The sequence below is a fragment of the Brassica napus genome, chromosome C8, assembly GCF_020379485.1.
Source record: "Brassica napus cultivar Da-Ae chromosome C8, Da-Ae, whole genome shotgun sequence".
Taxonomy (NCBI): Eukaryota; Viridiplantae; Streptophyta; class Magnoliopsida; order Brassicales; family Brassicaceae; genus Brassica; species Brassica napus.
In genome coordinates, this window is record NC_063451.1 from 38,809,019 (window position 1) to 38,819,973 (window position 10,955).

The 10,955-nt window shown below is 36.1% G+C and overlaps 1 protein-coding gene across 1 annotated transcript; it reads right to left on the bottom strand.

The window, feature by feature from the left end:
• Window positions 1–6,836: 6,836 nt before the first annotated feature.
• Window positions 6,837–10,955, bottom strand: LOC106416210 (nucleolar protein 10). Its single transcript, XM_013857053.3, has 16 exons — window positions 10,722–10,955; window positions 10,347–10,445; window positions 10,166–10,257; window positions 9,981–10,081; window positions 9,821–9,911; window positions 9,682–9,740; window positions 9,467–9,587; window positions 9,281–9,349; window positions 9,151–9,203; window positions 8,952–9,060; window positions 8,691–8,861; window positions 8,443–8,601; window positions 8,268–8,360; window positions 7,987–8,175; window positions 7,522–7,718; window positions 6,837–7,443 (listed from the first exon to the last, which is right to left on the bottom strand). The coding sequence occupies exons 1-16, from the start codon at window positions 10,849–10,851 to the stop codon at window positions 6,996–6,998; spliced, it is 2,181 nt and encodes a 726-aa protein (XP_013712507.1). The 5' UTR covers window positions 10,852–10,955; the 3' UTR covers window positions 6,837–6,995.

The window sequence follows — 10,955 nt, forward strand, 5'->3', positions numbered from 1 at the left end:
ATAAACATTTCTAAATGATAGAAATTTAGTTTTACTAAAATTGAATTATTTTTAACATAGATGAGTGAATGTAGATTGAGTCATGATAGCCTTTGATTTAGGGTTTGGTAATATATGTTATAGTATTATTGGTATTTTTAGGGTTAGAGTTTGAAATCTTATATTTTTAATATTTTTTTAGTTTGACCTATTTGTTTAGTGACTATCTAATAACTTGATTTAAACACTTTCTAAGTTTCTTTTAAGTTTAAGGAAGTGTTTTTTTTTGCTTAGTTTTTTTATTATAAGGTCTGGAAGACTCTGACAAGACTTTGGTTTAGGGTTTAGTAATATATGTTGTTATATCAATTTATAAAATATTTTGTAGAAAATCTTATAAGTTATTAATATTAATAAAAAGGTACAGTTTTTTTTTTCAAAAAGTAGTGTCACGTTTGTACAAAAACTAAGTTATTTCATCAAGTGATCTATTTCTTTAATGGTCAGTTTTTTTCTAAAATACATTCAATCAAAAATACTCTAACATTTGGGTTTATGGTTTATTGATTATTATTTAGGGTTTCATAATTATGGGTGGATTAGGTTTGTAAACTTCTGTAAATAATTTTTAAACATTTGATCACACTCAAATTACCCTAAGGAGTGAATTACCCTCTCAAATAAGAGGTTCAGTTGTAGTACTTAGGGATCGAATCCACAAGGAGCTAGAGAACCTAATAAATCTAATCAGAGTGATTAAGCTAGGTTGGTTATGATTAAAAGTAAATAGCAGGTTCGTGAGCAAGGCAGTTGGTAGATTGGTTTAATTGGGTTTTTGGTACATAGATGAAATAGCTAGACTTAGGGTTTACATTCAGGTAATCAGGATTATAATCCTCCAGATGCCTAACAAGTTGTATGCATGATATTATAGAGCTCAAACACTTATAAACAAACCGATCGGCGTTCGCTTTCTAGGTTTGTCTATTGACCCGTTATAAGTGTCGATCGATGATTCTAGAGGAATATCGATCGATACACTTGTTGTACCGTCGATCGATTATTCTATAGGAATATCGACGCGTTCTTAGTCAAGCTTTACGCGCGGTTTGAATTATGCTCACTAGGCTTCCTAGATCAGCTTTTGCCTTACTCTAACAATCCAAGCTCAATTAGGATGAATTCAAGGTGAGATTCAAGTGATGACTTGTACCTACAACTCCTAGATCAAGGTTCTAGCTAGCTAAACTAGAAACAAGCATTAATGACAATCATAATGATGAATATCACAACTTAGCAATCTATAATTGGGACTAATCCCTCATAGCCTATTTAAAACCTAAACCTAACAATGGAACTACTCAGACATGGCTAAGCAATTCATAACAGCAATTAGGCATAAAAACTGTATAGATAAATAGATAGATATTAATGGAGTTTCAATCACAAATCTCTTTGGATCTTCTCTCCAACTCTACTAAAATCCTAAAAAATCTTTGCTGTGAAAATAAGAAAACAAGAAAGCACACTTTGCCTCTAACATGTTGGCAAGCTATAAATAGTAGGTTAAAACTCGTCAGGGGCAATCTTGTAAATTGGTGAAGTCTTGGGCTCTAAGTCGGTTGGAACCAAACGGGCTTCTGCGCGCTTCGCTGTCGATCGATGTCAGGGTGTGCATCGATCGATTATTGTCTCTGAATGTCGACCATTGGTCTTGCTCGATGGCCAGCTTGGATGCTCTCTCCAATTATCGCTAAAATATTCCAAAATCATCACTTTCTTCCAAATCACTTCTGGTCCTATAAATATACTAAATAGACTCTAAAACATAATAATTAGTTATTAAAACACTTATAAACCATGACCAAAACTGGGTAAAATTCATGGCCTATCAAAATTTATAAATGATTTAGCATGGTAAGTTTAGTCATTTTTATCACAAATTCAGGATATTTATGAAAATAGTCATCCTTTAAAAGTAAATTTTAAAAAGTAATATCAAGTTTCTGGAAAAATTAGAATTCTCCATAGTTTTATTTTTATTTCTAAAATAAATCTCTAAAAATATACACTATTTACATTTCACTTTGACTGTATATTTAGTATTTTAAAGGATTGGAATGATTTAATTTTAATGACTTTAGATGAATTATGGAAGTTGTTGTAGTTTTAATTAAAAATCTATGAAATCTCATATAAACCATGTAAATGTGAAATTTTGTATTTTTTTAAAACTAAAACTCCGCTTTTTTTTGTCACTGAATAATTCATTAGCAAACTAAGAAGAAGAGATGAGCCCAAAACGATGGCCCAAATCATGATGTTCGTTACAAAGAGAAATGGGCTTGGAGAGCCTTTTTGCTAAACCATCGGCAACAAAGTTGTCCGATTTAGAAACATGATAGAAAGAAATTGTTGCAAAACCAGAGGAGATCGCTCGGATGCCTTTCACAATTCCGATGATTTCTTTTGACTGGATGTTGCTGGAGATAGCTCTTGTGAGCGTTAAACTGTCGGAGAGAACCTTGAGTGTGGAGAACTCCAAGATTATCGCCATGCTAAGTGTCGATTGAATCGTGATGGCCTCTGCAATAAGGGGTGAGCTGATGAAGCTTTCGACCGTAGATCCATGGATTGGAGTTTCCTGACCTGAACCCGAGAAGACCCATCCCAATCATGATGCCAATTTGTCTTTGTTCCAGGCCGCGTCGGGATGGCTCCTTGGGGCTTGTCTGACCCGATCTTGATGGAGAAAAGGTACTTTGTTTGCTTCCTTGGATTTTCCTTGCGATTGAGACCGGCTATGGGCTAGCTGAACCCCGTAAGCTGACACTGAAAGTAAGTTTTGGGCTAGGTGAACCCTGAACTCTGAAGCTAGACGGTGGAACGCATCTGAGTTGTAAACATTGAGCCCGGCTGTATCCACAAAACAAACCACTACCAAATATCAACATCCAAAGTCCAGTCCTCAAGACTTCGCAATGCTGCGTACTGGAGAGAGGAAGGCTTGAGAACAGCTAGCAACAGTACCAATACACTCATGTCCACACAAATATCTTGCAGAGTAACCAACAAGGCCCTTATGGCTGAGTTTGACAAATAAAGCTCTAGTTGATATTCTAATCCTTGAACTTAGATGGCCAAGGAAAACACTAAATTTTCCAAATCAGAGCATGACACATGACCCAAACTCACAAGTTCAAGGGCTGAGAAGATTGAAACCTCTACACAAGACGACTGGAGAGAGAGGTCGGAGAAGCAGGTACATAGAGGAAGAGTTGAACGTACGGTGGAAGTGGAAGAGAGTTCTCTACTCGTGGATACACCAGGAGCAACACCACTCGTGGTACCCAACACCATGGTTGAGGCAGGGGACTCCAGATCTAAGACTTGAAGAACGAAGGTGAAGGTTGCATCTGGAGGGTCTGGCGGCTCTGGCGGCTCTGTGAGAGTGAGAGATTCAAACGGTATCTGAGGAATCGTGAATGGTGGTGGATTTGGTGGAGGTCGTGACCACAGCGGAGGAGGAGCTTTATCCTTTGAAGCCATGGAAGAGGAGAACAAGCTTCTTCAGGAGGAAGAAGACTGAGCGCCAGATTTGGATCGGAGGAGGGCCATCAAACGGAGGCGCCTAGGGAGACGGGCCTGGGAGCTTCTAGGGCGAACTTTCTAGTCTGTCGGAATGCCACCTTCTAATTTTAACTAAAAACTCCGCTAAAACACCTTAAATCACCACAGATTTTATAAAATCCACAACTTAAAAATGTTTTCCAATAATATTGAATTTCAAAATATATTTCAAAATTACAATTTCAGTAACACTAGATATTTGGAAGAACATTTTAGATTCAATTTTGAATAAGAGATGATTTGTTATTGTAATAAATCTCACTTCAAACTCCAGATTGAATACACCATTTGTTTCACTTTCTATAACTTTTTAATTTGGAAAAGACATATATTCTGGAATATATATTTTTGCATAACAGCACTATCAATTTATTATTTTGCACATAAATTTTTATTTATACTAAAACGTTTCATCAACAATATGCAAAGATATAAATTTATTTTATATAACAATAAAAATATTAAATACCAACTAATATGTTTTTACATTAAAACAAAAAAAAAAGTCTTACATTTATATCAACAACTAAAATTAATGTAGTTATAGTATTATCTTCAGAACTAGCTTCCAAAATACAAAAGTATCATCAAAACATGACACATGGAACCTACTTTGTTAAAAAGAATACAAATGATCCATCAATACGGCAATACTGTCGACATTAGTGGAAGTTTTACCCCCCAACAAAAAATATTAGTCGGCATTTTGATTTTGTCTACGGAAATTTCAAGTTACCTGAACCTTTTTTATTTCGTTTGAGATCACTATTGCGGAACTAGACAATGTGGACACACCAACTTCACATAAAATAAGAACTCTACCTTAGGTAAATCTGAAATCATGTAATTTATATGTGTTTTTAGTTGTTAACATACATATGACATATGACATGACCGCCAAATTCAGAACAATACGGGGATCCCTATCGACTATCTTATTTTTGTAGTCCGAAATAAGATTTAACTTATTTGTAATTTTGTATGCAAGTTGTTATTTTTTTGGGTATGCAAGTGTTTTTTCCAGAAATGACGCGCAAATAATTTATAATTCATTTTATGACTAATTTTTCTAATATACCAATACATTGTGTGTTTTTTTATATAATATTGTCATATTACCCTTCTATCCAACCGGTGAAACCTGCAAAAAAAAAACTAATGATAATTAGTGACTATAAAAAAAATCGTAGCCAATTGTGGTAAAGAAGAGGCAGCGACAAAGCGTAAACGTTTAGCAAACATAGCGACTCATTCACTTTTTTTCCTCTTTCTCTTAAATCATTGATTCTCACAATCATGATTTTGTTTTCATATTCTGTTTTCGTTTTTGAATCTTGCAAATGACATTAAGATTATCATATCATGGTTGATCTGCAAGTTTTTGAATCTTGCAAATGACATTAAGATTATCGTATCATGGTTGATCTATGCAGTTATACATATCCATTGATGAAAAATAATAACAGCGGGTTGGTAAAAGTGTTGACGTGTCGAAAAAAAGAAAAAGAGATGAAGACGATCTCTATATGGTGATGAAGAATAATGACGCCATGAATGACCCAAAGTTGATCGGAGAAGATGAACAATTTTTTTTTGTTAAATTGTTTTCTATTATACGCATATAGAATAGAAATGTAAAACCATATGTAATATGTTTGTTCTATTCATATTATGTAATACGATATATTATGTTACTATACTACTTTAACATGTTTCATTCTGTGCGACGATTAATAAAGAGTTCTATTTTGTTTAGAAATATAGTTTATAATTTTTTAAAATTTCTAAATATCGTTGCATGTTTTTGAACCTGTAAAAACGTTAATTATTGTACAGTTTAATATTACATAATATAATTTAGTATTACATAATATTATATACTTTTTTATATTTTGATATTTATGTTTAAGATTTATATTTTGGTTTAGGGTTTAGTGGTTAGGGATTCATATTTAAAAAGTGAGGGGTATGGTTGGGGTCAACATTAACTTCTTCCATGTAAACATTGATATTTCGTAGTTTCACCAATTGTACTATACTATGTATTTTGTTTCATTCTATTTGGGTTCATAGTTTATATTTGAGTTTATGGTTTATATTTTGGGCAATTCTCTCAAACAGCAATTTTTAAGTTTTTGTCACAAAAATAGTCCTCAAGAAAAAAAAGACCAAAATAGCCCCTTTTTATTTTGAAATTTTTAATATTTTTTTTTTAATTTGAAACCCTATCCCCAAAACTCCACCCCTTAACTCTAGACCCTAAGTCTAGATTAGTTAACCCTAGGGTAAAAATAAACTTTTATCATTTAATAAAACTTATTTTTGTCATTTTCTTCATTGAAAACTATTTTTGTGACAAAAACTTAAAAAAAACTATCATAGGAAATTTTTCTTATATTTTTGGGTTTAGAATTTATTGATTAGGGTTTAGAGTTTATTATTTAGGGGTTGGGATGAGATTGAGATAAGGTTTGGTACCTAAATTTAGGATTTGGGATAGAGTTAGTATCCTATAATATTTTGGTGATGTGGAATAGAATATTTAAACTTTCATGCGGTAAAAACATCAGTGGTGTGGTTCTCTTTTCTTTCGTAAGTTATGCACATTCACAAAATCGTGGGCCAGATAAATTCGTGTCGACATCATCTATTTATCATTTGTCACCGGTAACTTGTAAAAACAAAAAGTATAAGAGGATCAATTGAACTTTAAATGTTACTCACTCGATTATGTCAAAATCAATATTATTCACTTAATTACACTTAGAAATTTTGGTCATTTCGCAAATTTTCCATTAAAATAATGTGGGTACGCAAGTTGTTGCATATCAATTTTGAAGATTTTCTACTATATATTAAACGAAAATGTGGTCTTATTCAAATGAAGGTTATAACTAATCGACCTATTCAGAACATATATTATGTTAAGATAGCTTGCTCCACGTTTACAAGCAATTGACAATCCGTGATAAAAATGCACACAACAATGATTTCACGCAATATGGTCTAAAATCATTATTCAAATATTTATACATTCGAATAATGCGTATGAATAAGTCGACGAATCAATTGTTTGGTACAACTTCATTTTCAGTTTAGTTCCCCAAAAATTTATGTATCTGGATACTGGATCAGGAGTCAGGACGTAGGTCGTCCATACCTGCCAAAGGCTACTCCATGTCTGAACAGTCTCCAGTAGATTTTTAACCATCGATCTAAGGTTCATATTTGTTTAATCCTTACTTTTTACTTCAAGACTTGAAGACATCAGCCAGCTCTAATAGCATTTCAAGAACAGGTCGAAAATATCCAAAATTGTATATGTGAAAGATTCTCAAAAGTGAACATTTTCCAAAACTAATATAAAAATCCTTTGAATGCTACATTTATTGCCGGCCTCTTCCTCTGCCGCCACGTCCACCACCACGGCCACCTCTTCCTCTGAAACCACCACCACCACCACGTCCCCCTCCTCCTCTTCCCCGGGAACCACCACCTCCTCTCCCTCTAAAACCGCCACTACCTCTACCTCTGAAACCGCCTCTAACAACATCCTGTTTCAGTCCAAGAGACTGAACTCCTCTCCTCTTGTTTCTTTGCCCGTCTCCATCCTCATCGTCTCTATCTTCTTTGTAAGTGGATGAGCGCCTAGCGTTGAAAGAAAGCTCCCTTGAACCTCCAGGGCCGAACTTAACATCTTTCGAGTCTCCAAAGTTGCCACGCCGGTTCTCTAGGGCCTTAACACGCTCGCCCATTGGAAGACTGTCCTCTTTAGCCAGTGATCTACGGTGGTGGAAAGCTTCCGCATGCCGCTCGTCTTTCACTTCAAACAACCTGACACCAAAGCTTCCACATTAAGAAAGAATAGAGAAACATACTATGATGTCTAAATACTCATCATAAGGCACTAACTTTGGAGTTTTTGATTTCTTGCTTGGTCTTCCATCTTCTGATTCGTCGTCTAAGCCTTGTGATGCATCAGAGTCGCTGTTCTCGTCGTCATCTGTTACCGCTTCAAAGTGTTCATCTAACAAAGAAGGTTGCTTCTTAGAAGAAGCAACAGGGTGCAGGACACCATATTCATATGATTCCGGATCAATTTGGAAGTCCTGAAAAGGAAACTCACAAGAATCAGTTTAATACCAAGTGAAATAGAGCGACAAAAGAAAGTCAGTGTTCTAAAAATCAGTCTAGACGTTCAAAAAAGCCTAAACGGTCAAACATAAACGATTTTTCTTCAAGGATTTAAAAAAAAAAAAATCGGTATAGACATCCATCTAATCAATAATCCTCTATAAAGTATTCTAATTACCCCATAGCAATTTCTTGAACATTGAAAAAAACAGAGAAAAGCCTCAAAAGGATTATTGTTAATACCGGATTTTGGAACATAGCTCCAAACCGACCATCTGTGAAGTTCTCATCACTAAGTCCGAGTTTCTTCTTCTTCGACGCTTTCTTTGCAGCTTCCTCATCCCCAACGCTCTTCTTTTCCTCTTCTGCATCCTCCTCGTTTTGGAGGGTGGCTGCGAGATCACGGTTAACCTTTGGCAACCTTCTCTTCTTCTGCAAGAAGCACACAGAGATGCATGTAAGTAACCAACGTAGGAAAAATAGTGAACGAACATGTAGATGCTGTTTATATTAGAAATACTAACTGTGATTCTCTGGCTACGATCTGCTTCTAGTTTCTTTTGCTTCTTGTCTTCTAAGTACTTATCATACGCAAAAGGATCAGCCACTGTCAAAGCCTGTAGATAGGGAAAACAAAGTTACAAAGCAGAAACATCTTGGAGGCAACTCTGAAGTTAATGAAAATGTCAAGAGAATCACCTTTTTGTATAGATTGTGATTCACAAAATACCCATGCATTTGAGCTTTCAAAAGATCTGTGCCAATCAAATGAGTCATCTGCAACTTCTCAAGATCTTCCTTCGTCACAAACTTGTAGTTATCATAAATGGTTGTTTGTCCAGTTTCCTCCATCTCTTCCTGAAAATACAAAAAAAAAGTGTTAGCAACAATGGTCACCACTCACCACACTTTTAACGATTGAGATATTGGTTGAATCAGATAAGTACCGTTAGGTTTTCAAGAGGAGAACACCATTTAGGGGCAGGACCAAGCTCAGGTATGAAGTAAGATGGGATTAAGCTAGAGTCTAGAGCCAGAAGCATTAGTCCACTTCCAGGGAACACACAAATGTCGTTTATTCCACCTCCACTCGGTTGAATGCTGGTCATACCTTCTCCCTGTAAGAACAAAAAAAATAGAAGGTTATCAAAAGCTGTACTTGGCGAAAACAACAATCCATGAGTGCAAGAAACCGAGAGAAAGCTTACAGTATTCGGATCCCATATTCTAACAATCTGCTTGTCAGTAGTAATCAGCTTAGGTTGTTGAGTATTAAGAGTTCGTTGCCACTTAATACTCAAAATTGGACTCTCGTACCTGCAAGTTTGCAGGAAAGACAATGAACACCGAGGAAACAAACCCTAAAGTTATAGCATATATGATGGATTTTGAGTAAGTAATACTTACATGTGATCCTTCACATGTATGGGAGCTGAAGTTCTCAAGTCGTATATGAATACCTGCAGACAGAGAACACCACCATCAACAAAACATAGCTAAATAGTCAAATTGACATAATGGTTTCCAAGAATCAAACCTTTCCGGCACTACTCCCAACAGCTACTTGAAGACCTTCACTATCATCAAACTCTATAGCAGTAACCTCCTATCAGCCAATTAAAAAACACATGATCATCAGACAGATCGATGCAATTTTTCTGCCAAAATCACGACTAAACTACAAAAGTCTATCTGAATATGGAGCATATGATAGAAGAAGTACCGAAGCAGCATCACCACCATGTGTAACCGCATTGATCCTAGCAGCAGATGATTTCATTCTCATATCGAAACATTCCACAGCACCATCCTCACCACCACAAGCAACCAGTCCATGGAGATTGCTGGAATGACAAAAAAGATACATAGTGCTCAAACGTAAACAACAGTAATCTGAAACAGTGCAGTTAAAACAATGATGCCAATGCTTATACAAACCTTCGAGAAACAACATTCAGCGCCGGGGATTGAGTGGTGAGCGGAGAGAGAAATCTTCCCTAAGGAGAGAAAGCCATATCTCACAAATCATTAACATGGGGGAAGAACCAAAGACCAACTTAGACTTAACGAAACGTACCTGCTCCAAATTGATTCTGTATAGATCTGGTGAGGAAGCAGCGCAAAGCAGATCACAAGACCAGTTATCATATGTCATGTCTCTCCCCATCCTACCAAAAAAGGTGAGCTTTTAGACAAATGCCACAGTAATACCTCACAGACCAACAAAGATAACATACCTTGGAATCCGTAAAGTGTGGTGCTTCCCGTATTTGGCGTGTAGATGAATAGAACGATCAGCACATAAGAAGGCAAGCTTTGAGTAGTCATCATCTAATACCTGTAGAGCCAACATAACACAATTACAAAACCAGAAACAAGAAAGGCTTAGACACACAGCTGCTCAACGGAGCAGTGAAGTTACCTCGAAATCAACAATCTCAGAGTCCAAATGCCTCTCAAACTTCAAAGCAAGCTGCCCTAGCTCATAAACTTTGACCTGTGGTGGATATATGCCTGATTCATTCAACAACGAAACAGTGAAAACTCACACCACAAAACATTCTTCACCAAGAAAACAAACAAACAAAAAAATGAAAACTTACCTGAAGCAATCAGATACTCTCCATCTGGAGTAGCTTTGATTCTAGTAGTAGCAGTCTCAAACTTCAAATCCTGAATAAGCTCCACTCTCTGCATATACTCTTATACCCACAAAACAAAAATTGGATTTGAGAAACTTTACAAAGTTATCATTAAGCTGGCAACTAAGAGAGCAAAAACCTAAAGGAAGAGTCTTTAAGCAGAGAGTTAACGATTCGGAAAAGGAACATTTGAATTTGAGAAACTTTACAAAAGAAATTATTAAGCTGGCAACTAAGAGAGCAAACCTAAAGCTTAACCCACATCACAGATAACAAAAAGGAGGAGACTTTTTGAGAAGAGATTCGACGATTGGGAGCACAAAGATAGATACTTACGAGGGTTTTTGCGGAGAGCTCGTTGCTTCTTAGGGTTTAGCCAAGTCGCAACGTTGGGTGCAGATGAAACATGGTATAGCTTGACTCCGTTAATGGAGGTCGACTTCAGTCTATCTCCGTATGTCGCCATCTTCAGACAACGATACTCTTCTACGCTTCTTCCCCTGACGGCGAGTTGCAGAGAAAGAACCAATGTAATAAAAACGGAAGGAACCGCCACTCTGTGGTTGGTCG

Excerpts from the sequence above, each read along its gene's own strand:
- LOC106416210 (XM_013857053.3), bottom strand. The coding sequence starts at position 10,851 with ATGGCGACATACGGAGATAGACTGAAGTCGACCTCCATTAACGGAGTC. Across the intron at positions 9,204-9,280 it reads TTGGGAGTAGTGCCGGAAAG|GTATTCATATACGACTTGAG; the intron begins GTTTGATTCTTG and ends CTCTGTCTGCAG. Across the intron at positions 8,862-8,951 it reads GAATATGGGATCCGAATACT|GGAGAAGGTATGACCAGCAT; the intron begins GTAAGCTTTCTC and ends TTGTTCTTACAG.